This window comes from Aulonocara stuartgranti (genome assembly GCF_965226115.1).
Source record: "Aulonocara stuartgranti genome assembly, chromosome: 4".
In the NCBI taxonomy this organism is placed as follows: Eukaryota; Metazoa; Chordata; class Actinopteri; order Cichliformes; family Cichlidae; genus Aulonocara; species Aulonocara stuartgranti.
Window position 1 is genome coordinate 33,998,078 of NC_138942.1, and position 27,489 is coordinate 34,025,566.

Sequence of the window (27,489 nt, forward strand, 5' to 3'; positions counted from 1 at the left end):
TACAGCGGTCCCTCATTCATCACCGGGGTTATGTTTTAAGAATAACCCACGATAGGTGAAATCTGCGAAGTAGCCAACTTTATTTTTTACAATTATTATAATGTTTTAAGGCTGTAAACCCCTCCCTACACACTTTATACACTTTTCTCAGACAGGCACGAACATTTTCACACTTTTCTCTCTTGTTTAAACTCTCAAAGTTCAAACCTTTGTAGAAAAATAAGTCCAGTATTATAGACGGAAACCAAAGGAATACGCAGGTGGCAACATTTCATCAACATTGTTGTGTTTGTTGGGAAGAAGGCTTATAAACATACAGTACTGCACTTAGTCACACTGCTGGTGATCTAAGATTTATGTAAATTTGACAAGCTGAATGCATTCTTTACTGTACAGGAAACATGGCACGAGATTGGCTGTAGATCATTGTCAAACAATCAGGACGCAGAACACAATGTGCTGTATTTATAAAATAAAATAAAAATCTGCGAAAGGTGAACCGCGATATAGCGAGGGAGAACTGTAACGCATAAGTTCAGTATTTGCATTTTTATTAATGAAAGTACTTCAAACGCTTGGGCACAGTAAACTTTTACTTGAGTAAACGTTCTTTTGCCAGCTCTGTAATCTGTGAGTGACAACTGACAGAAGTGACGCAGTACTTATTTAAAAAGCAAATTGTTGTTGTTGTCCTCCTTGTAAATCGTCACGACCTCTGTTATCACTACAATACGTCCTCACGTCCTGGTGTTTGAACTTTTTAAACTTGAGGAGCTGCGTCTTGTTCGGGTGCTGAGTTTGACTGTTACAGGTTTGAGTCACTGCTCTGTGGTGCACGGTCAGTGTGCCCTTACTGACACAGCTGATGCATAATGTAATTTATCCCTTTTTATTTGCAAGTTTTCTTATAAAGCTTGCAACTGTAAAGCAATACATTTTGCAATTTTTAATCCTCATGCTTTGTGCTCCTGGTTTGAAAAGAACAAAGACTTTAGATTCCTGTTTTGGCTCTAGGTGAGTGACTGGTGGGAGGAATACGTCTATTTAAGGAGCCGAGGTCCCATAATGGTCAACAGTAACTACTATGGAATGGTAACCACTGCTTCTTTATACAATTACATGTTTACATTCTGAGCTAAGGTTAGGAGTTATATTAAGGTCAGAATGTTTTATTTTCTTTACCCGTGATCCTGATTAAATCTACACCTCATATCCTGTTGTCATTTTTAAACCTGAGCTTCCTGTCAGTCCAGCTCAACCTTTTAGCCTTATCTTGTTGGCTGTGTTTTTAGAGAGACGAGGGAATCATCCAACATTTCATTCTCCTTCCTCTGGTTCTAAATCAAAAATCTTCTGATAGTTGTCTTTTATTTAAATCTATCCCTTGTGTGGTCCTTCCAGGATTTTCTGTACGTGACACCAACCTCAGTGCAGGCGGCCAGGGCAGGGAACACGATCACTGCCCTGCTGCTCTACCGCCGCAAGGTGAACCGGGAGGAACTGAAGCCGGTGAGGCTGCACACATTTCTGCAGATTGGAAAAATAATGCGATGGAGTGGGTTTGCGTCTGTTGCGCTGTTTGTTTTTAAAATTAATAAAAATAAAATTTCTGATGATACCTGTCACTGTCAGAAGTTTGCATCAGTAATCTTAAAAAGGTCAGTGTCTCTCAGGCTGAAATGATGAGCTCCTGTTTTATTATGTTGACCAGAATGTATTCAAAGTTCAGATTCAGTTTTAATACAGAGGGATTCAATGGAAATATTGCATTAATATTGTGGCATTGCTTTTAAACACATGGTCTCAGATGTAATTGGACTGATCAGAATAAAAGACAAGTTTTTTTTCTCAAAGATATTTTTATTAAATTGAAGTAACAAAGAAAAACAGATGCACACAGAATTGTTAAACAACAAACAAGTAGGTTTCACAATGACTGTTTGAACTGAATCAGAATCAGAAATACTTTAATCCCGAAGGAAATTATGGGTTACAGCAGGCAGCATGCTAAATGGCACATGCAAAGAAACCCTATGACCAAACATACTTCACACAAACATTACATTAGGGAGACATGTCAGAGAGAGAGACTGGTGGGAAAAAAACAACGAAAATACACAACATGAGGTGAGAGGAGGGGGAAAAACCTCCACTCAGACTGAGCTCCTAATGGGAGAACAGTTTGAGAACAGAAAAAAACACCCCAGCACAAAAAGCACATGACTGTCAGTACACCACAGACACACAAGATAAGCAACAGGGGTGAGTAAAGGGTGAGGGAGAGCCGGTGTAGACAGCACATGCTTGTGTGTATCCTGACTTTAGCTGAGAGAGTGTCCTTGGCCCAGCCAGGCTAAGTAAACAGTCTTCCAGCCGACCCAGGTGGCTTTGCGTGGGATAGGAAGGAACAGAAATAACAGAATACAGAATAATGACACACTCACATATCTTGTAATTGCGTTAAGCAGTTTACCCCCCTACCCATACCACATAGTAGCCCTATCCCTCAGGACAAGTACAAAAACAAGAAACAGAAACAAAAAACGCCATTGCAAGTACAACAGGACAAAGCAGAACAAAATAAAACAAACACACAAGAAACATAAAGGCCCCTTCACAGCAGAAACAGCTGCTAACCGCTAACTAAAAGCCAAGGATCCAGAATTTGTTGCGCTGGCTGCTGAGCTCTGTGGGGTTTTGCGGCACCTCTACGTGTACTAGATGCGCCTGCTCCCTGTCGTTTCTATCTCTGTTGAAAAGGCTCTGGAGTAGCCCATACTGGGGGTCTCTGTATAAGCAGGTTAACCTGTGACACAAAAAATAACCGAACTCGGACACACACAGACTGTTTTCCTTCGTGGTGATGAAGGAAATTGCTGGGCTGGCATGTAAAAAGGCATTTATTCTTTTAGGACCTACAGCTCAGTAAAGCACCCCTCCAACTGTTCTCTGATTGAATTGTTAATAAAATTAAATTGAATTTCACCAATTTGGTCAGTTTTCAGGATACAAGCTCAACCTATATAAAAGTGAGTTGTTTCCTGTGGATGGAAGGGCACCAGTGTATGACTATACTAACCTCCACTTTAAAATAGCAGGAGATCAGTTTACATGTAAAAATATAACGATATGCTCTGGCAGACTTGGTTCTATGGTGGGTCTTAAAGGGTTAAAGTTATCCATTAAGGTGCTTTCCTGCGGGAAGGTGTAATGTTGAGAGTAAAAAGTCCTAAACTTATCATTAATTTTGGAAGGTAGTCCACAGCCCATTGTGTAATATGGGTGCACATGCCTTTGATAGTCAGTTTATTCTGGCAGTGACTCTTGTTTCGTGAGGTACTGCAGAACCTTTGATGTGCTCCAAAATCGTCTGTCTACTACCCACCTTGCTTTTTTACAGCTCCCCTTTAAAGCGAGAGCAACGGAAGGGTGCAGCCATCTGTGTAGGCTGTATTTAGTGGTCAGTGGCTGTTGTGTGGCTGCTGATTTCCATTGATTCAAATAACAATGGGTTGTGTTATCTAAGGGTCTAATGTCCATCTAAAACAAATGGAAAATAGCCAGTGTGTTTGTGTCTTTGTGCTGTAGAGCCGCGTTCCGGGTACCGTCATCCCCCTGTGTGCTGCTCAGTGTGAGAGGATGTTCAACACAACGCGCACACCAGGAGTCGAGACTGGTAACAAACACACACATACTCAGAGTAGATGCAGCACATAAACATGCACTTTGATTGTTGCACTTGTATTTCTCTCGCTCAAGTGTCTTTAATAAGGGAAGCTGTTTCTCTGCTAAATTCTATTGATTGCTGTTCTTCTATTATATGCCCATTTTATTTCTATTACCTGAAGCCGGATATTCAGGATATGAGGATATTGAAGTAGCATTATTGAAGTATGGTATTGAAGTTCATTATCAGGTACTAAATTATCATCGGAGGCTGATGCGCTCTTACACTCAGACATGCCCGGGCTTGTCTTTTTACACACTTTAGGCAATGTAAACACATCTCATGGTTATATCTTATTGTTGTTGCAGACTGTATAATATGCCACGGCCCTACTCTTTTTCACAGATGTGCTCCAGCACTGGCTAGACAGCGAGTTTGTAGCAGTGTACCACAGGGGGCGCTATTTTCGCCTGTGGGTGTACCGGGCAGGCCGCCTGCTGTCCCCCAGGGAGATTGAAGACCAGATCCAGAGAATCCTGGATGACGCTTCACCCCCGCTTCCTGGAGAGGAGAAGCTGGGAGCTCTCACTGCTGGAGACAGGTGCGTACAAAGTGGCAGCCCCCTATCATCCTGATATGCTTACTACTGGCTCCAAAAATTTGACATGGCAGCAGCAAGCGTGCTGCTGTTTGAATTTTCTAAATGTCGGGGAAAAGCGGGTGACATCACACACCTTTTTATCCCTTTTTATATACAGGCTATAGTAGGCAATTTTGATACATTTTCTAACTTGACTAACTGAAATATTTGGGAGAAATATGAACAGGTTCTAGTCTGTATTTAAGGTTTATTGATAAGAGGTTCTTTAAAACTGAATAAACCTTTTAAGGTTAAAATAAACTATTTTCTTTCATTAAAATAAAATAATTACATTTTTTTTATTTCTTTACTGAAACACAGCCAGTTTGTATAAAGCTGTTTGAACCTGCTGTCTTTATATTTAGCAGGTTGCTCAGAGGCAGCTACAGCGCGACCTCTGGATGGCACCATAATATACTAATCAGAGCTCTTTACTGATACATATGATTAGTTATACCAGAGGTTCCCAAACTTTTTTGCTGGGCCCCCCTTGTTTTACAAGAAAGATGTTCGCGCCCCCCCCATGCTGATGTCTTTGACTGTGTGGAAACTTTGTTGGAAGCTTCAGTCTGCTTGATGGAAACAATAGTTTGATGTTTTGTGAGTTTTCAGATTGTCTTAAGTTATCTTAGAGTGGACTAAGTACTTGAGAAGGATGCAGTGTTTGGTGAAGTACGTTTTCTCATGATTGTTATGGAGCGTCTGTAGTTTCCGCTGAGTTGAGCCTTCTGTGAACTTTCTCCACTTCCGAGGCTCTTTTAGTACTTTGTTTTAGGACAATTGTGCAAAAAGACTTGCTGACTGTGAGTATAGACCCGTGAGCAAAGCAATGATTTATAATATATATATGTCATCTCCTCCCAGAATCCCTTGGGCTCAGATGAGGAAGCAGTACTTCAGCTCTGGGGTCAACAAGAGATCGCTGGATATCATTGAGAGGGCGGCCTTCTTTGTAACCTTGGACGACGAGGAGCAAGGCATGAGGGGAGATGACCCAGAGGGGAACTTGGACCGCTACGCCAAGTCTCTGCTTCATGGGAAATGTTATGACAGGTGAGGAGGTCATTAAGGAACCTGTGTGGGGAGGGGTTTTATGGATCTGGTATATTTAAAACGGTGTTTGGTGCCTTCAAGAGCCTAACTGCAGTAAGCATTGTATAAAAATTGGAAAGTGAAGGTAGATTTGTAGCATTATTTGGTTCATCATGGAGACAAAAGATACTTCATCACATCACCACTTCGAGTAGAATACATACCCAAGGGAATGCTCTGGGAATCCTGTGGCAACTGATCGCTTCATAGTCCGTCCATGTAAGAATGATGTAATGTGATGCTGATGTTTTCCACATAGGAAAAATGATCTTTATCTCCATGCATATAAGATTTTGGTTAATCGTGGTCCATCTTATTGTAAAGACCTGAAAGTACCATGTTACTCCAAACAAGTACTTCACTCAGTTCCTCCGAGGATATTTAAAAGTAGGATGAGGTAGCACCTTCAGCCTTTAGGCCCCTCTTCAGCTCCAAGTTTGGATTAGTGAGACGGACACTTTCTCTGCATTTAAGATTAGGTTTAAACTTTCCATTTTTATAAAGCATATAGTTAGGGCTGAGTCACATGACCCTTAACACCCCATGCCTTAGTTGCAGGGGGAGAGTGTTCCCACTGTTGCCAAGTGCTAGCTTAACAGTGCAAATGCAAATTCCTCGCTGACAGTTTAACCAAAAGGCATTTCCAGTGGAAACTGGCCGACACATCCTCAGCATAACCATGTATAATATCCACAAAACTTAAAAAGAGGTTATACACACACAATACGGTAACATTATGTTGAAGCACAGTACGTATCACTCCGCGAGGCTCCGCCTACGATAGCCGTAATGCTCCCACAATCCATCAAGCGGTGCTGCTTTGTAGCTTAGCAAACATTTGACAGATTTTGAAGCGCCGTTTACATAAAATCGTTTCGAGGTCAGTAAACACAACCAGAGTGCATACATAAGACACACGGGATTATAAGGGGCTCTGTCGACTTTCAGAAAAATCAAAGGATTGATTTTAAGTGTGACGTATTTTCCAAACAACACGGTAATAACGACGGCCCGCTAGCATGCTCTACCAAAAATAGTGCTTTGTTGTGTATCTGACGGACGAAAGCTAAACCAGTTCCACACCACTGAAGTTGCAGCATTTTTACAAACCAACTCTGGTTCATCCGTTTCATTTAATGATCCACTTTCGCTCTTCTCGTTCTGCGTCGCCGCCATGTACGTATGTAAACAAAGGCACTGCGTGTTTTACCCATAGTCTATCGCAATATTTCATTTTCCTATCGTTGCCTGACATTACACCGGTATTACCGTGAACGGTATGATATAGCCCAGCCCTAGTAATCAGTTTCTAATGTTTAGCTTTTGTTGTCTTATGACAGATGCTGTCAGCTGCTATGTGTATCTAGTCATCTTTCTTGCAAAACAGTGTAACGTGATTTCAGCTGCTCAGTGAGTCACACCTGGCAAAAAACTTGTGATGCTAACAGTAATACTTACATCTCTGGAGAATAAATGTGCATTACTAGGAGTTCAGGACTGAGGTCACAGAATCATTCCTCCGCAGCAACATGTCTGTGATTACTCCACTTCTCACAGGCCTCAGGCTGCCAAGGATTCTCCTTTGGTTTGTGATGGTGACAAAAACCACTATCAGACATGTAAAAATAAAGGATTGTGATGAATCCTTTATTTAATCCTTTACTTTCTTCATTGAAATTCAGCTACAGACACCAAACAGACACCTGAGGCTGATTTGGACTCCACACAGGAAACCTTGACAGAAAGGATTGACAGATTTAAAGCTTTCTGTGTGGGGGATGGTGCGTGGAGCAGTTTGTCTCACAGGGTAGTTGTCTAAACTAAATGCGTTTTAAGAATACAAGGAAAAATAAGATGCATATCTGCATGGCATTGGTATCATTGTTGTGACACTGGTTATAGACCTGCCCTGTTCCAATCTGTTTTGCCTGGTCTAAAGCCAGGATTCTTATTTCTGCATCTGCGACTCGACTCGGGTGTCCTTTACACAAGCTGTGGCAACACGCATCTCCTTTTATGCTTTATCTTCTCTCCTCTCCCAGGTGGTTTGATAAATCCTTCTCCGTTGTGATCTACAAGAATGGGAAGAGCGGGCTGAATGCAGAGCACTCCTGGGCTGATGCACCAACTGTAGCGCACCTTTGGGAGGTGATCCTTGGTCTTATTTCTGAATTTGTGCTGACATGCATTTATCACACAGGGATAGCACAGCTGCAAGTTGAAAGTTCCAGATGGAGCCAGTTCCAGGAACTGGCTGTGTTAAAAGAATCTGATTGTGTTACAGTATTATCTTAGAAAGCACAGCAAAGAGGAAGTGACACTTACGGGGACACAATCAGACTTGAACTAATGGCCTTCAACACCCACCATTTTTACCACAGTGAGATAAAAGCAAGACTAAAACATGCTATCTGATAATATTAGCAGCATTTATTAATTTGACTTGATATAAGAAGCAAAACTACTAAGACTGCAGAAATCTGTGTTTCAGTTACATGATGATGTTTAAGAATGAACATTTCTAACCCTGGGTTAAGAAGAGAGGAGAGCAGAGATTATCTTTAGGCAGCAGTATGGTTTCACGCTGAGAAAGAGCACCTTAAACTGCACGTTTGATGGTGGATGGTGGAGAATGTCAGAAGGAGCTGCACTGAGAAAGCGTATGATGGGGTACCAAAAGAGGAATTTTCATTGGACAGATTTAGAAATGAGTACGTCAGAGGAACCGCTTGGGTCGAGCATTTTGGAGGAAAGGCTGAGATGCTTTGGACATGTGCAGGGGAGAGATGGTGGATATATCAGATATAAGCAATGTTCCCTCTAAGCTACTCTCTGATTGCGCACTGCTGGCACGTCTCTGCGCACAGAAAATCTGCGTTGCGCACAAAAAAAAATCTAACCTGAACTGAAATTAAAGTTAAAACTTTAACAATCCTGTTTTGCAGTGTTAGTCAGTGACTGGCTGCTCCTGTATGGGATCAGAACGATGCCACCTTATCCCATAGTCCAGCCAATAATGCGATTCACATTCGTATATACGCAGCCAATCAACGTGGTTGACAGGATATGACAGCGTCCTTATGTGCCGACACCGGTGTTTTAGCAAAGCGGCTGATGTGGAGTGAAGCCACGTTAATGACAACGTGTACAACCATTGGAGTTGTGAGCAGGACAGACGGAACAACTGACGGAGAAAGTGTGGACTTTATATTTTTAAATTGTGTTGATCGGCCACGTAAAACCAGAGTTATGATAAAAATATCTGCAATGTTTGTTTTTCTTCCTGAATACTGTCGTTGTTTATATTTACTGCGGGAAGAAACGGTAAAAACGGCGTTTTATAAGGAAAACGCTCGAAAAAAACCCAGCCTTTCCTATTGGTGGAAAAATGTACCATGTCGACCAATCAAAAAATGATATAGCAACATGTTGTTTAGGGAGGGGGAAGTTTTAGGAGTGACGGCAGTGTTTTGAGATGTGAGAGATTTGTGACTTTTAGTACAAATCTTGTGTAGTTAGTGTGTAGTTAGTGTGTAGTTAGTGTGTAGTGTAGTCAATAGTGTTGTTGTGTGTCAGAACAATGAGGCGACTGCTGAGTGTTACAGGTGTTACAGCAGTGATACATCTGCTGCTGTCAGGCCTGCAGGTATCAGGCTGATGTTCTCCTTCATCTCATAGTGGACAGGAATCAAATCTGGATCAAATCTGGCATCAGATTTGATGCAGAACAGCTGATTGTTCTGTAAATAGTTTGAAATGTTTGTTTAAAAAAACGCCTTGGCTGCATTTTTAGGTAATGTTTTCAAAATTGGAGTTCAAGTAATTTTTACTTCCAATAGTGTTAACATGCTACACAGGTCATGAAGAAGATTTATTTTCATTTTCATTGTAAGTGGGCTAAAGCAGTTAATTAAAAGTCGGCTAACATAAATGTAAATGCTGTAATTTGATTATTTTAATAAACATGTAACTTGGATGCTGGCGTGACCACAGTGCACACGTCTGCTGTCGCTCACAGTGGTCCAAGGGACGCTCAGGGAGTTTGTGTGTTCGCTCACACACATGAAAAATTAGAGGGAACATTGAATATAGGATGTTAAATATGGAGCTGCCAGTCAGGAGGAGAAGAGGAGGACCTCAGAGGAGCTTCATGGATGTAGTGAAAGGAGGACGTGCAGGCGGTTGGTGTGCTGGAATAGAGAGGGTTAGCTGCAGCCAATGATCCGGGCAGCTGAAAAGAATAGAGTGCATTCATGTGTATATCACATACACATGAATGCATCATGTTTGTCTGAGCTCATTTTAAATATTCTACTTTAAGTAGCTTCTTCTTTTGGCCAGTGATAAAGAAATATTCGATCCTTGAGTTCATTTGTTAAGCTTTGATGTTGCCAGCTAGCCTGAATTATGCACAAGGGTCTTACCATTGTTATCTGGTTTAGTCTGAAAATCCAAAAACTCTAGACTTTCTGTAGTTTCCTGTCTATAAAAGGTTTCCAAATGTTGCGCTGTTGATTCTGGCTTAATAAGTCCAGCTTGTCACAGATTTTGTGGTTTGTTTGATGCAGTGTTGCAAACCTAACTCTGCTCTTTAGAGAGAACAGACTTCGTCCTGGCAACTTTTCCAAAAATTAGTTCCGTCTTTTTGTAATTGGGCTGTCATGAAATGTAACATTTAATGTTAACAATTGTAGATAATCAGTTAATCAAGTGCATTAGCAGCAACTTAAAAAATGCTTATGCTGAGTTTTCAAGCACTCATCATCTCTCTTCTATTTTTGTGTCGTCCATTAAAAAAAACCTTTTTTCCCCTTTTATAATGGGGTACATTTTTGCAAGTATGGCTGTGCTAACTCTCATACTAAGTCTCAATAATCTTTTCCTTCACTATTATTTTTTCCTCCAGTACACGCTGGCCACAGATGCCTTCCAGCTAGGCTACACCGAGGACGGCCACTGTAAAGGTGATGTGGAGCCTTCTCTACCCCAACCTCAGAGACTTGTCTGGAACATCCCGGCAGAGGTAGGAATGCTGGGCAAGATGTGTGTGTCTGATTAGTGTGAAACTGCCCTCACTTGTCTCAAGATAGGGCAAAGTAACTCGCTGGAATCTCGTGTGTATATACGATGTATGCATGTAGTCTTGACACCATGTTAGACCATCTTGCCCTTACAGACTCTAGTCTGATGTACATCAGATGTGATTTAAGTCTCACTGTTTAGTCTGTGAAGGTTCTCCGTCATGCAGGTGATCATAGTCTAAGGAGCTTGGAAAAAAAGGCATCTGAACTTCTTGAAGTTACTTGAAGACGTTTCACCTCTTATCTGAGAAGCTTTCAGTTTTAGGGTCAAATGGTGGAGTGTCTCCCCAAGAGGGTCATAAACCCCCCGTTGATCCTCTACCTTATCGCACAAGTCGAGGTGTAGGTCACAGTCAGCCAGGGTTTCGGGTGAGCTCACTGTGAAACCTAGCCGCACCCCATCATATGATTTCCTGAAGTCAAAAGGCCCAGGGTGTGAGTGGGCATAAAGGCGTCTGGGAAATGATCTCGAAACTGGATTATAGAGACACAGTTGGTGTCGTAAGCCAGCGCCTCTGTTCAAAGATGGTCGTTCACAGTGGACATAGATGATTTCTATGAAATTGAATGTCTTTCCATTTGGAACAGTCCTGGGTTGGCTTTGGCATTTCTTGATCATGTTCCGTTCTTCTCTGCAGCGTTTTTGTGTTGAAGAATATTATCCTGAAATCTGTAAGGGATTTTTTTGCATTTTTTTTCACTTGCAGTCAGATTACCAGGTGGTGGTTAACCAGTCTCTAGGCCTGCGTGACTGAGCCCTTGGCTGACAGCGAGAGCACTGTCAGAGTATAAGACCAGCTCAGCAGTTTGAGGGGTGAATTTTAATTCTATCCCACAACATTAACCGATGGTGCAATTAATGACCCCATCTTCCTCATCAGGACTTGAGTGAAACTATTCTAAACTATAACTTTCACTGTCACTGAAGCGAGTTATAATTGAACTGGGAGATTTCCTACTGCTTTCCAGTCAGGTCATCAGGGAGAGCAGGCAAACTTCACACAGGAACAGTTTGAGGTTTCAACCACAAACCTAACTACTCTATTCTACTGATATGCTAATAATTGTGTTAGCATGGGTTCGTTTCCAGTTCAACTGTCACTTTGCATTTTGAGAAAGAGTTCCGGTCTCACTCCCAAACCGTCTAAGCTGTGAGGTTACGTCCACAGCAGAAGCTTTTTAGCTCAAAATGATACTTGTCATGGTGCTAAATGCTGTCAACAGGGTGGGAGGAAGGCAGGTGCAGTTCAGCAGTGAGGGCTCAAGGGTCGCGAAGTATCGAACAACTCTGCTGCCCTCTTTCCTTGAGCTGTTTTCACTCTGGTTTTCTTTTTTGTTTTTATGAACTTTGTTCAAGTTTCTCCATGCTAGCATTAAAACAGTGTTTCTGTACTGCTCCCTCTGCCTTTGCAAGTGTTTGAATAAAGTAAAAGATATTGTGGGCCGTGGCAACACTCACAGCTATGACAATGTCAATTGTTGTCAGCGGAAGCGGAAACAATTGAAGGATTTCAGACGCCATTAAGCCTTCTTCTGTAAGACCTGTGGCTCCACTTTGGGACTGCAGCAGTGACTACGTTCATGAGCAACACATAAATCTTCTGTTGGAGAAAAGCTGACCTATATTTTATTCCACAATGTCTCCCCCACCCACTGACATCCTGACAGAGCAAGCCCAGCGCATTATTCAATAGCAGGAGGTGCATGAAACTGCATCCTATTATTTATTTTTAGTGTACAAAGTGCTGCCACGGATGGAAATTAGGACGCACAAAATAATTAGTCCTCAAAACTACTGCAGGTTATACTATCCGCTTCTTCTGGGCTATATTCTCAGCAGCATAAGGAGAATCATGTGCTAACAGCTGTCTAAATGACTCGGCTAAAGTTAGTAGCATTGCTTGCTTTTTTTTGTCTGCTTCCACTTGTCTTTGCACTAGGATGATGTCAGCATAAATGTGCAGTCATATTCGTTGTGTTCCCACTAGTGCTTTCAGGTTAATCTCGTTGAAATGACCTTAACGCCACAACACGGCAAATCTCCGTTAACGAGCTACCGCCGATCGCCCCGTGCATGGGGCTAGACGGCCAACACGTTAACGAGCTAACTGCGCTAACACACTAGTTCCCACCCATGTAATTGAGCATTGCGTGGCACATCCAACATACTGTTTTACTTTAGTCCATGACTCGCTTACCTTCAGGGTCATACTTCACATGAAAACCAAAATAATTCCAAACGCCAGACCTGAATGAGGGTGGGGGAGGTGCCCTGCGCTCTTCCTTCTGACTATGCTGTCTGTGTTGAGCGCTCAGTGGATCTGCGCTCGACAGTGCAGCCTAGGCGGAGTAGTCGAACGCAGATTCACTGAGCGCTCAACACAGACAGCATCGTCAGAAGGAAAGTTGATAAAATAAATTACAAATGTTGTATTGTTCGATACATATGCGTACCGAACCGAAAGCACTGTATCGAACGGTTCAATATCGATACGAATATCGTTGCACCCCTACCATTTACCTTGTGTTATGGAAAACTTGGGTCCACTTGCTACATTTGCCAAACCGTCTATCAGGAGCCTTGGTGTTAGTATTGACTCAGCTCTGACTTTGGATCCTCATGTAAAATCTTTGGTTCGCTCCTGTTTTTATCACTTGAGAAACATTGCTAAGCTGAGTCCCATTGCTCCGAATTAGAAATTGTCATTCATGCATTTGTTTCATCTCGTCTGGATTATTGTAATTCTTTGTTTACTTGTTTATGTAAAGCCTATTTGGAGCGTCTGCAAGTTGTTCAGAACGCTGCTGCAAAGCTTCTGACCAAGTCCTCCAAGTACTCCCATGTCACACCCCTGCTGATTCAGCTACACTGGCTCCCCGTTAAATTCAGGATCCAGTTTAAGGTTTTGACCTTGACTTTCAGGGCTCTGCATAGACAAGCACCAACATATATAAGTGAACTTTTGCATCCATACATTCCCAGCAGGTCCCTGAGGTCATGTGACCAGGGCTTGCGAGAGAGAGAGAGAGAGAGAGAGAGAGAGAGACGCTTAATGTGCCTTATAAGCCGGTGTGCCTTATGGTCCAAAAAATACGGTAGCTCCAACCGATGTCACACAATGCGCAGTTGTTTTTGAAACATTAATGCGAGTCTGTGGGTCTTTTGTCTACTCATAACATTAGTGTGATATTAGTGATACATTAGTGTTATTAGTTCTGCAGTGGCGTCTTCCCGTTTAGTGCATAAAATCTGTTGATTGTGCACTAGAATAGACTGCAGCACAAGAGGGTCCAGTGTTTTATGGAAGATGTGTTAATCATTTAGTGCCACACCTACATGTGCTCACGTGCACAAAGCTCAGAGGCAAGGGATAAGGACAGCTGACTAGATTGGCTAAAAGTTGTTCTTCTTGGTGATTAAGGGTGTAGACAGATGTTATTCGTTCATTTTATTTTTAAAGTTTTTAACTTTTTTGGTTGTTTTTTTTGTTTTGTCTTTTGAGAAATGCTCTGATTGCAGGTTGAATCTTATTCATTCATCCACAAAGTGCACAGTCAACTAGACAAAGGGAGGAAAAGATTAAAAATACAGTGGTGAGGAATGTGTCACGTTTGTATGGTACAGTACATGTCTAATTGGTTTTCTGCATTTGTATTGGTTAGTGGAAATGTTTGTCAAGAACACTCATGCTCTCATTCTGGGGACTGAGGTGTTTTCCTATAATGGAAAAATCCCACTGAAGCCAAATAAGCGTGAGGAAACGGGCGGGGATTTTCTTCATCTCCCTTTCACAACACAATACCACCAGCCTAGACAACTTAAATTGTGTTTTTCTGTGGTAGCGGCAGCTTGTACATAATATTTGAGCCTTTGCCTGGAATTTTGGTTTCGTTTTGGATATGAAAAGTATAGTGGTCATGAGTTGGTTTTTGATGATGGATAATTCATAACTTGGTGCAGTCTGCAGTGTCAGTTTTAGTGAAAGCTTTGGGAGTAGGTAGAAATTTAACACTTCCCAAGACCTGCCCCTTATCGGGCTTCCTGCGTTCTCATTCGCTATAAAACATCTGCTCATAAACTGTTGGGAAATCAGTTTTACCCCGGTTCTTTTTTATTCCTCGGGCCTCCAGAGATGCACCGGACTCAGTAGTCATTTTCACAAAAACTTTATTCATCTTTATTCATCTTCATTTAAGCATGCATGTTGGGTCTGTGTTTCTACAAGCCCCGCTAATTCTAGAGACTTATTCATCATGAAGAAAACAAGACAGTCGATCGATCGATTATTTGCGCAATGAGGCCTCGTCTGTGTCCACCACGAAAATGACCTCCAGATCTGACCTCCTCCTGCTGCCTTTTATTGAGAGACAGTTCACACAAAACACGTCAGAACAAAGCCACGCCCCCTTGGTTCTAAGACAAAGCATTGTGTGTGTGTGTGTGTGTGTGTGTGTGTGTGTGTGTGTGTGTGTGTGTGTGTGTGTGTGTGTAAAAGCAGGAGGAACATCCTTGGTCATAAAGGGGGTAGTCTCCCCCACACCCTAGATGGTTCACCCTAGATAACACAGTGAAGCCATACAAAGGGGAGGAAGTTTACCAACATCAAACAGACCTTCACAAGGATGCTCCTGTGATAAAAAACACTACCGCCCCCCTCCCAGAATCTTAAGAATCTGGGGAGGGGAGGACAGAAAGAATTCCTTAAAACAATGTACAAATGGTAAACATAAAAATGACAAACATTTAACAATTCACTCTAACAATGCATCTTCTAGAAGGGAAGACTTGCCAGGCCGTCCCTCTGCAAAATCAAAATCACTCCTTTGTCTGTGAAACAGTTTTGTAGGAGCAACCCCATCATAAAACCCCCACGGTGTGCTGCAAACTCTGTGTCTGTGTCTATGTGCATGAGCACGTGAGTGAGTGTATGCGCGTACCTGTGTGTATGTGAGTGCAGGTGAGTGTGAGTGTGCGTGTGGATGTGTGGGCGTAACAGTTAAAGCACTATGTGCGTATATCTCTATGTACGCGCCTTCCTGAGGGTCATAAAAGTCCATCTCCCTTCCAAACCAAAGTTATTTAGTTACAAACTTTGAGACTCCCACCCAGGCATGCCCTGAGGAATTTCCACTCAACATTAACCTCTCTTTGTCTCACTTTCACAGTTCAACTGGGGCAGGGTCTCCGAGAAATCTACTCCTAAGCTTATGACACACTCAGGCCTTTTTTTACATCCAGGGCAGCGTCAGTGTCTTTACACTAATTCTATATCCTTCTAACACTTTCCTAAACTCTAAAATAAGCTAAACATTCCCACAATATCCAAGTCAGTAGGGTGAGAACTCAACTGAACACGGCAGATTACTTAATTACAGGGTATACCATAAGTCCAAAGTTTTGTCTCTGGTGGGACATTTCATGTGCTGGGTGAAAGTACAGAGGACAGGGAGCATGCTTTCTTGATAACGCAGTCTTTCCATGAAAGATCCAACAAATGATGACAGAATTCGGTGTTTTCATGTTGTTATTTTCTTGTATTAAGTCACTGGAATATCCCCCGCTCTTACAGTTTCGATCTCCCCAGTTTTGGATTCGGTTTGTGTTATCACTGACTCAGTGGGCGGGCATCTGTAAGGAGTGGAGGAGTGTTTTTAATCTCCTTTAGTCTCCTTTTTTTCCTTCTCTCTCTCTTCTCCAAATCATTCAACCTCAGTCGTGTCAAATCTCTCTTTTTGCATGAGTGTGTACATATGTTTGTGCTTTGGGTCTTGGCTAACTCTGCATCTCGCTGTGGCTTGGAAGGTCCAAGCCACTGTGCTTTGAATGCATTTCATTCAGACAGTTTAAATAGTCCACAACTGTGTCATTAAATTGTTGTTGGCGCAGGCAACAGGACTCTGTACTTATGCTCACATTTTTATTTTATTTGTTTAATTTTTGTTTTTAGTGTCAGCTAATGTTGGTTCCCATACAGAAAAGAAATAGTAAAAACTTATATGTGATTACTCATGAAAGTGGCCACGTGTGCGCGCACGTGTGTGTGCGTGTGCATCCTGCTTGTCCTGGTTATATCCTGGTTATTGATTCCTAGAGAAGTAAGTATTACAAGTAATACAAATGAGTATTCAGTCTTAACTGTCAATTAGAGTATACACCAGCTGTTTGTTTGCCATGTTTGAATTGCACATTGGAAATTGATTTTCCGTGATCTTGCCTGTGTGGATGAGGTTGATTACCCACTCAAGCGTACTCTTTCCATGTACAGACATATCTGCGTAGTGAGTAGAGCAGGGCGATATGACCAAAAATATTTATCACGATATACATTTGAAAATTTGCGATAACCATATAACTGATGACATAATTGATACTAGACAAAATACTTTACAACTCCACAACTTTATTAGTGCAAAAAAAACCCATCAATGTATTTTCACTTAAACAAGCAGCTGTTTTTTATCTGCATTAAAGTTATATAAACATGTAACAGTGCAAATTCCTCGCTGACAGTTTAACCAAAAGGCGTTTCCAGTAGAAACTGTCCGACACATCCTCAGCATAACCATGTATAATATCCACAAAACTTAAAAAGAGGTTATACACACACAATACGGTAATATTATGTTGAAGCACAGTACGTATCACTGTAATGCTCCGACAATCCATCAAGCGGTGCGGCTTCGTAGCTTAGCAAAGTCGTACTGAAACATTTGACAGATTTTCGAGCGCCGTGTACATGAAATCATTTCGAGGTCAGTAAACACAACCAGAGTTCATACATAAGGCACAAGGGATTATAAGGGGCTCTGTCGATTTTCAGAAAACTCAAAGGATTGATTTTAAGTGTGCCGTATTTTCCAAACAACATGGTAATAACGACGGCCCGCTAGCATGCGCTACCAAAAATAGTGCTTTGTTGTGTATCTGACAGACAAAAGCTGAACCAGTTCCACACCAGTGAAGTTGCAGCATTTTTACAAACCACTTCTGGTTTCATTCAACGATCTGCTTTCGCCCTTCACATTCTCCGTCGCCGAAATGCTTTTTCCGCCATGTGCGTATGAAAACAAAGGCACTGCACATGCGTGTTTTACCCATGTTCTATCGCGATATTTCATTTTCTTATCGTTGCCCAACATTACACCGTATTACCGTGAACGGTATGATATGGCCCAGCCCTAGCTGTGAGCTGAGTCTTGTAACCTTGTAAACCAAAATATCGGAAACGTTTATGTCTGTGCGTCCACAGATGAGTGTGTGTCGTGTGTTTGTTAATGAACCTTTTAATGTGAAGCACTCTGAAAAGCTCAAAGTGGCCTGTGTACTTAGCCATGGTTTTTCTTGTTTTTTTTTTTAAAATTGCTTCTATATAAAAGTGACCTTGTCTTAACACATACAGTCAGTAAAAAGAGGAAAGACTTGGTTTCTGAAAGAAGCGTAAAGGCTGCTGCTTATTCTTTCCAACATTCACTTGGTCCTCCAACTTCTGGCCTCAACATCATTAAAATCAACAAGAAGCACTTGGAACATAAACTTCTGCCAGAGTGACTCTCTCTCCTGGCAGTATTTACTTTTAAGGAGACAGTGCTGTATTCTGTTGAGTCATTTTGTTCTCTTTTTTTCTTTCAGGAAGTAAAGCAGATAAGGGCATGACAGATGTTTACATGGATTACACAAACATGTAGGAGTATGTCATAGATAATGGGTATTGATATTGTTTTAAATAGTCAGTGGTCTTGTTTTTATTCCATTTTCTAATAATTGCTCCAACAGTCGATCTCTTCTCACCAAACTCCTGCCTGTTTGAGATAGGCTTGTGCAGGTGTACAATCTTATCCCTGGTGTCCTTAGACAGCTCTCTGGTCTTGGCCATGGTGGAGGTTGGAGTCTGACTGTTTGTAGGTGTGGGCTGTAGGGCTGCCACAAACCATTATTTTGATAGTCGACTAGTCACCGATTATATTTGCGATTAGTCGACTAATCAGATCATCATCCATTGGACGTAAAACGTACAGCTTATTGCACCAGCAGCATCTGCTCTTATATATCATTAGCTTACAGCTTTAAGTGTTTAAGGTATGTGCTAACTAAAAATAATGAAGTTTGAAGATTGTTTCGGTGAAGTTTAATAAACTCCTTGCTATCTATAATATAACGGGACACCGGAGTATATTCTCGAGCATCTCACACTGTGAGCTAGTACCCACGTTCCACCTGAATAGGAATATAAATTCATCCGGTGAGGACAGGAATAGGACTGTAGCTACAGTGGAGTGACCTCGGCACACTGTGGAGTCAAGTAGGCGTTGCTTTGTCTTGTAATTCATCTACAGAAGAAAATGTACAAAGATGTCTATGTCCACTGTGAGCGACCATCTTTGAACAGAGGCGGGGTTTACGACACCAACTCTCTGCCATCTATAATCCAGTTTTGAGATCCCTTCCCAGACGCCTTAATGCCCACTCACATCCTGGGCCATCTGACCTCAGGAATTCGCATGATAAGGTGGGGCCAGGTTTCACAATGAACACACCCGAAACTCTGGCTGATTGGGACCCACGCCCAGTTTCCCACCTTGGCTCAGGCGATTAGAGGATCATCAGGGGGTCCTTTTGTCCCTCTGTGGGGGGATACTCCCACTAGGTTTATATCTGGGACTCTCCACCATTTGACCTTAGAACTGAAGAAGCTTCTCGGATGAGAGGTGAAACGTCTTCAAGCAACTTAAAGAAGTCCAGACGCTTTTCTTTGCAAGCTCCTTTGACAAAGATGGAAGTTAACATTGGACCAACTGATGTCAAAGACTCTGCAGATATCACTGTACATCTCAATCTGTCACACTAATCTTAAACAAGGCTGAAACTGACAAAGTACTGTTATTTTTCTTTCTGTGACTGTATTGTATTAATTTTTGGTAAACCACTGAAAAAAAATCAGCACCGATTTCAACAGGCCCACATTTTGGAATAACAGATGTTATATGTGGCCTCATAAAAGGAAGTCCAGGTTTGTGCACATTGGCAGAAGTGGAGGAAAGAGAGTAAGTGCCTCTTTCAAACAGAAGTCTACGATGACCGGGATGACTGAGAACTTTCAGACATATCTCATAATATCTTAACAATTTTGGAATTGTTCATTTTGTACAGTTATGGATACAGGCTCTGTTTGACCTCTGCTCACTCCTTCAGTCTTTAGCTTTCACTAGAAATGGACAAAACACAAAACTGCTTCCACCTTTATCTGCTGTTGTCTTTTCACCACTGTAATCTAGAGAAAAAATTTTCTATACAGAATTGGTAAGAAACCAGACTGTACTGGGTTTTTGCTCAAATGTGTGCGTTGCCTTGTATGGCAGCTGTAAACTGATTTGCACGACAACATCTGGGGCTTTTTGACTTTCACTCAAAATCTTGTCACGCAATTAGGGCTGGGCCATATTATACCGTTCACGGTAATACCGGTATAATGTTAGGCAACGATAGGAAAATGAAATATCGCGATAGAATGGGAGTAAAATGCGCATGCGCAGTGCCTTTGTTTTCATACGCACATGGCCGATTGTTGAGGAACCAGAATTGGTTTGTAAAAATGGTGCAACTTCCATGATGTGGAACTGGTTTGGTGTTTGTCCGTCAGATACACAACAAAGCACATTTTTTTGCAGAACATGCAAGCGGCCGTTGTTATTGTCGTATTTGTCGGACTAAGATGCTCTTAAATCTGGGAGTAATCTGGGTCCTAAACTCCGTATGTTTCAGGTCAAACAACACTGCAGCATCACTGAGAGTTGAAAACTGTCTAAATTCTTTCATCTTTAATAAAACGATCAGCATTGCTGCTTTACCAGGTGTAACTATGAAGTTTAACTTCCAGGCATCCATGAAAACAAAAGTTATTACATTTAACGGAGTTAGAAGTTAGCAGGAAGCTAGCGGAAGTTAGCTCGCTAGTTTCGCTAGTTACCTAAGCATGATATAGCATGTTCTGACTGAGAGATTTCTGAAAAAAATCAAACGTACAGCTCTGCTATCACTTCCAACATAAATGAAGACAGGAAACTAAACAGCAGTGACGTTTGTAGGGTTACTGAAGTTGGGCTAGCTGGTATATAATGATGTGCTACGTGATCGCTAGCGACACAGCTATGTTAGCATAACATAAACAGTGAAGCTGGAGGACCAACACTAACACTTTTCCACTTATAAAAGTTAACGTGAAGGTTCTTCATGGTTAGAGACAAATGCAATCGCATGGCAGGATGCTGTAAACGGACCAAACTTCAGTCAGGAGAACAACTGAGATAATCCATCCACAATACCAGGTTAGTCATTAATATACTGCAACAACATGGGAATAGAGCAGCTGCCAGAGAATTCAACATTAATGAATCAATGGTACAGAAGTGGAGGAAGCAAGAAGAATGAGTTTAATAAAGTTTGATTTATCTGACTGCTTTGTTTTGCTTAATGTGCCTTATAATCCCGTGCACCTTATGGTCCGAAAAATACGTACTGCACACTGCAGTTTAATGTTGCAAAGCACCTCTTTTTAACTTCAGTGGATATTATACATGGTTATGCTCAGGATATGTCAGCCCATTTCTACTGGAAATGCCTTTGGGTTAAACGTTCAGCAAGGAATTTGCATTTGCACTGTTACATTTTTATAAAGCTTTAATGTACATAAAAACCAGCTTCTTGTTTAAGTGAAAATAAATGGAAGGTTGTCTTTTTGCGCTAGTAATGTTGTGGAGTTGTATTTTGTCTCGCATCAATTATATCTTCAGTTATATCGTTATCGCAAATTTTCAAATATATATCGTGATAAATATTTTTGGCCATATCGCCCTGCTCTACACGCAATGCTAATTTTGCAGTGTGATTCTCTGTGTTTCAGGTTCAGGCTCAGGTCAGCAGCTCTCTAGCTGTTGCACAGGCGCTGGCAGATGATGTCGACTGTCATGTGTTTCCATTCAGAGAGTTTGGCAAAGGACGAATCAAGAAATGCCGAGTCAGCCCAGACGCCTTCATCCAGATCAGCTTACAACTGGCATACTACAGGGTACCACACAGTGAAAGACTTCTCAGTTTCCAAACCGAGCCTGCAGCTGAATCTTTAACAGTCCTACTGGATTAGAGTTAAATAAAGAAGTGGCGAGCACACACAGACATTTTGTTCCTTTAAATACTATCGCAAGACAACTGATGTATTCATTCAGTCCCGGTAGCAGTACTGGAGTAAAACATTAAACAAAAACATCAACCAAAAATAAATAAGGACGGTGGGCATCCTGCACACCGTTTGGATTTAGAAACTCCACAAATACAGTTGTTTATCAGTAATATACCATTATTTAATTTACAGTTATTATGTACAATACTCAAAGAACGCAACAACATCTCAGCTTGTACAAATAACATACTGAGCAGACAGCTCCCTACAATACATATTTTAAAATATCTTGCCTTCTGAAATCAGATTATTCTTTTCGACACACCCTGTATATGAATTGTTTTGTTAATCTCTGGCTTTACAAGCCAAGAAAACACAACTGCAGGCCTGTATTCAGTTTGTGCAACTTTTCAATCTTCCTGTGTTCCCATGAGACGACCTGTCATTAAGGATGGATATTTGTGTTGATGGTGTTAGTGAATCTGCTTATCAGGTGGAGATTTTTTCATTCCTTAAGTCCTGTGTAACTCCTTAATAACCATTTTCTTTATAATAGTAGACTTTCATCAAAATTGACTTTCCTGATCCCTGGAGTAGTTATCTCCCAGCCTTCAAAGGAAGCTTTGCCCCCTTTTTTCCCTCTTCAATTGAAACACAATATTCTTTTTGTATTATCAAAGTGGAAAAATCCTCCATTCAGAACAGATCTGTAGCGCACACACATATCAGCTAGCATGTCCAGTTTGGCTTTTAGTGCTTCAAACCACTTCTCCCCACCTGCTTTCACTTTTCTGCTTCCAGGATCGTGGTGGCTTTTGTCTGACTTACGAGGCATCGATGACCCGTCTGTTCAGGGAGGGCCGGACAGAGACTGTGCGCTCCTGCTCCAACGAGAGCTGTGCTTTCATCACAGCTCTGGAGAGTGGAGAGGTACCGAAGTACTAAAATACTTGTTATTCATTTTTTTAAGCTTAAAGTTGAAAAAATAAAAACGAATGCAGAGTGCCAGTGTTCAAGGTGCCTGTCCAAACTTAGCTGAGTGAACCAGTGAGAACTACATTGGAATATTGCTCAAGTTCCTCAGCCGTAGGCCTAAGGTCAACAAGTTGGGTAATGGCAGAAAGGATACCGTTCATAGCGCCTCTCTGCATGCAGCAGTGAACATGAAAGTTAATGTGCCCTGCAGTGTATGTAGAACACACACTGCAGGGCACTACACTGTATTCACCAGCAATTACACACACACACACCTTTTAACACTTGGAGTGGGTCTACAGAAATCCAGCTGGTAAGCTGTGTGGATCAAACTGTTGGTCATTATGTGTTAAATCGTCCAGCAGGAGCAACATGTGTACACATCCACCCACATAGCACAGCAGTAAGTTCATAAGTGCTACTAAGTACGGACAGGACTGGTCGTGACAGAAGTTTGTTTGCTTTGACAGACAGAGGAGGAATGCAGACGCCTTTTCCAACTGGCTTCTGAGAGGCACCAGAACCTTTATCGGATGGCTATGACTGGAGCAGGAATCGACAGACATCTCTTCTGCCTTTACGTAGTCTCCAAATACTTGGGAGTGGAGTCGCCTTTCCTCAAAGAAGTAAGCCTTGGCTCTTTTCCAGAGGATGGCTACATTTAGATGTACTGATATTCATACACTGTTTGGTTTAAAAGTCCAAACAGGTTAAACGGGACCAACGCGAATGAGTTTCAGCTCTTTGAAAAGTCGTGACTGTCTTCATATGTAAACAGATTGCATTGATTTAAATGGACGTGCACTTCTTTAGCAGCATTCTTGTTGGACAAAACAAACTTGCACCAAGACACAAACACCAAAGACTCTGATGTCAGGTGGACAGAAGAAAGTGAAAGCCAGTGAACGCTCTCATATATGCCCAAGTGTGGATGTAGCTTTCAGATCAGAACACTGTCCTGATGACGTTATGTCCTCAGGCTCTAGTTTCCAGTTATACTGCACACAGCATGCTTTGAGTAAAGAGAAAAAGGATTTCCGGTGACCCTACAGTCTTATTGATGGATTGGAGAGCTTATATCATAAATGTAGAAATTTAACACTGTCTCAGTTTTATTAATACAAACCATAAAACAATTAAGAGCGCAACAACAAAATGGAGTGTGTCATTGATCAGCTGCTTTAAAGATGCATATCTAACATATTATGAATACATGACTATTGGCTCCCTTTGTGCAATCCATATTGATCCAATAAAGAGTCGATGTATATAATCAGTCAAGAATGCAAAGCTGTCCTTCCATCCAGGCTGCAGCCTATTCCAGCTACCACAGGGTGAGGGGCAGGGTACACCCTGGACATTTTGCAGGGCTAACACATAGCGACAGACAACCATTCACCTCGGTTCTTTTATTCCTCGGGCATCCAGAGACGGCACCGGACTCAGTAGTCATTTTCACAAAAACTTTATTCATCTTTATTCATCTTCATTTAAGCATGCAATCTTCTAGAAGGGAAGACTTGCCAGGCCGTCCCTCTGCAAAATCTTCACTCCTTTGTCTGTGAAACACAGTTTTGTAGGAGCGACCCCATCATAAAACCCCCACGGTGTGCTGCAAACTGTGTCTGTTGTTACGTCCCTCTGCCGCCTCTAATCTGCTCAGTGTGTTCAGCTGGTGCTAATTGACCACACCTAGTCAGGTGTGGATAAAAGCACACCTGAGGCAAGCTTCCCAGAGAGCTCACTAGTCTTTGCCTCGGTGGTACCAGCCATTTGAGCCAACCTGCTATGCCATTTTAAGATAAAGCCTCTTCTCACTAACACTCTGGTATTCATCTCCTTTTTTATGTTGCGGCTTTTGAGCCGACAGTGTAACACTGTCTATGTGCACGAGCACGTGAGTGCCTGTGTGCGCGCGTACCCGTATGTCTATGTGAGTGAATGTATGCGCGTACCTGTGTGTATGTGTGTGCACACGTGAGTGTGGATGTGTGTGTCTATGTCTGTGACTTCCTGGGGGTCATAAAAGTAATGTCCTCACCCACCAAATTCCTTTAAAGCACATACAAAACAGAGTTAACAAACTGCAAACACTGAGACTCCCACCCAGGTATCCCCTGGGAATTTCCACTCAACATTCACTTCTCTTTGTCTCACTTTCAGTTCAAACTGGGGGGGGGGGGCTCCTAGAAATCTACTCCTAAATTCGTGACACACTCAGGCCTTTATTACATCGAGGGCAGCGTCTCTACAATAATTCTACCTTCCAACACATTTCTAAACTCTCAAATAGGCTACGCATATCTTCAGCACTCACACAGAAAGGCCCCGGCCTGATGGTGGAATTGAACTCAGGACCTTCGTGCTCCGCAGCGACAGTGCTAACCACAGCGACACTCAAAAGATCATAATTAGGTTTTGTGTAATTTGGTGTCTTCTAGCTGGTCACGTCTGCTTCTGCTTCACCCCATGTTTTTCTCACTCAATCCCTCATTAAAGGTTCTGTCTGAGCCTTGGCGTCTCTCCACCAGTCAGACTCCAGTTCAGCAGATGAATCTGTTCGACCTGAAGAACCACCCAGATTTCATCTCGCTTGGTGGGGGCTTTGGACCTGTGAGTGGGCACATTTACATCTTTTAAGACAAGGAGACTAGATAATGTATTTGTGGTGGGTGGTATGTGAGGCGTTAACGCGAAACCTCGTGTCTTCACTGTCATGTCAGGTCGCTGACGATGGTTATGGAGTTTCATACATCATCGTGGGTGAAGATATGGTCAACTTCCACGTGTCTTCCAAATACTCCTGCAGTCAGACTGTAAGTAACGTCTCCGTGTCTTGGAGTTCAGAGACATCACACACTGTTGTAGGAAATCACATTTACACCAGACAATATTCTCAAGCCTTTTAAACTTGGCACAGTCTTGGAAAGAGAAGATCGCAAATCCCAGAATGGTAGTACTGGTATTCCAGTGTCCAATACCAGTAGAATTCTTGATAACAACATATTTAAACTTTAAGTTTAAGTCGTTTTAAAACATTGACACGGTGGCTGCTCATTTATTTAAAATGTTGACAACATGCTTTGATGACAAGACACAAGCTGAAATGTTAAGATGGTTGCCATGGTATCCTGTTGGTGTTATAGTGCTTTTATGGTAGCATAGCATTAGCATTTGGTGTTAGCCATTGCAGAAATTTTTGTTGACTTCTCAATGGCAGTGTCAGCTTTCTTAAACCCAATGGAGATGTGCATTTCAGGACAACATACTCTGAACTGAAACATGCTTAACTTGAATTTTTTGAACAGATCTGGGTGTTGGCCTGTTAGGTGCTTCACTAAATTGGAAGTATTTCCTCCCTTGGATCCAACCTTCCAGTCAGTAGATGACCTGCTCTACCTCCTGAGCTGTAGTCCCACCCCATGTAACACATTTGTAAACAAGATGTTTTACTGTGTGAACCCAGCATACAGACCCAAAAAGCCAGGATGTTTATCTTGGCTCTGTCAATCCTAAAGTGTTGGTTTTATGCTGACTAGTTTTTAGTTTTCCTTGGCTCAGATGGACCTTTGGATAAGTCCCTACAGTACAAGTTAGAAGTTGGTTCTCACAAAGTCAGCGGTGCCCAACCTTTTTTGCACCACGGACCGGTTTAATGTCAGACAATATTTTCATGGCCTGGCCTTTAAGGTGTCGCAGATACAACAAAATAAAATTATATGACCAAGACCAAAACTGTGTGATTGAGTAACTTTATTAGCACTGTCAAGCTGCTAATAAAATGAAATGCGCCAACAACAGTGAGAGTGACGTCCTCCTGTCTGCCCTTTGATGCTCTTCTGGTCACCATGGTAACGCATAAATATTTCTTTCAAAATAAAAACTACAACACAGGAAAAGACCCAGGGAAACTGAGTTAATGATGAAAACCATAAATTTCACACCCGAGCCTCAACTCTAGCGGCCCGGTGCCAAACAACTCACGGGCCGGTCCGTGGCCCGGGGGTTGGGGACCGCTGCTCTAAATGGTGCCAAAACCAAATCCAACTTTTAAAAACATGGCCTCCTTCAGACTTCCAATCCTTTAAATACACTGAACAAAAATATAAACGCAACACCTTTGTTACTGCTCCCATTCCCCATGGGATGGACGTAGAGACCTAAAATTCATTCCAGATACACAATATAACCATCCCTCCCAAACAGTGGTCACAAATCAGTCCAAATGTGTGGTAGTGGGCACATCTGCCATATTGAGATAATCCATCCCACCTCACAGGTGTGCCACATCAGGATGCTGATCTGACATCATGAGTAGTGCACAGGTGTACCTCAGACTGCCCACAACAAAAGGCCACCCTGGAATGTGCAGTTTTTTGCGCTATTGGGGGTCTGGGGACCCAGAACCGGTCAGTATCTGGTGTGACCACCATTTGCCTCATGCAGTGCAACACATCGTCGCATGGAGTCTATCAGATTGTCAATTGTGGCCTGTGGAATGTTGGTCCGCTCCACTTCAATGGCTGTGCGAGGTTGTTGGATATTCGTGGGAACTGGTACACGCTGTCGTATACGCCGGTCAAGCACATCCCGAACATGCTCAATGGGTGACATGTCCGGTGAGTATGCTGGCCATGCAAGAACTGGGACATTCTCAGCTGCCATCTGCCCTGAACAATGTGAACCATGATTCATCCGTGAAGCGCACACCTCTCCAACGTGCCAGACGCCATCGAATGTGAGCATTTGCCCACACAAGTCTGTTACGGCGACGAGCTGGAGTCAGGTCAAGACCCCGATGAGGACGACGGGCATGCAGTTGAGCGTCCCTGAGACGGTTTCTGACAGTTTGTGCAGAAA

At 42.2% G+C, this 27,489-nt stretch overlaps 1 protein-coding gene across 1 annotated transcript in view; it reads left to right on the forward strand.

Annotated features, from left to right (window-relative positions):
• cpt1a2b (carnitine palmitoyltransferase 1A2b) overlaps positions 1-27,489 on the forward strand; it is a 56,143-nt gene that overhangs the window by 23,683 nt on the left and 4,971 nt on the right. The window contains exons 7-18 of the mRNA XM_082530025.1: positions 1,015-1,092; positions 1,402-1,509; positions 3,589-3,676; positions 4,073-4,268; positions 5,172-5,360; positions 7,442-7,547; positions 10,306-10,422; positions 21,379-21,543; positions 22,456-22,584; positions 23,100-23,255; positions 25,129-25,242; positions 25,353-25,445. Of these exons, the coding sequence (XP_082386151.1) occupies positions 1,015-1,092; positions 1,402-1,509; positions 3,589-3,676; positions 4,073-4,268; positions 5,172-5,360; positions 7,442-7,547; positions 10,306-10,422; positions 21,379-21,543; positions 22,456-22,584; positions 23,100-23,255; positions 25,129-25,242; positions 25,353-25,445 (1,539 nt within the window). The remainder of the gene's footprint in view (positions 1-1,014; positions 1,093-1,401; positions 1,510-3,588; positions 3,677-4,072; positions 4,269-5,171; positions 5,361-7,441; positions 7,548-10,305; positions 10,423-21,378; positions 21,544-22,455; positions 22,585-23,099; positions 23,256-25,128; positions 25,243-25,352; positions 25,446-27,489) is intronic.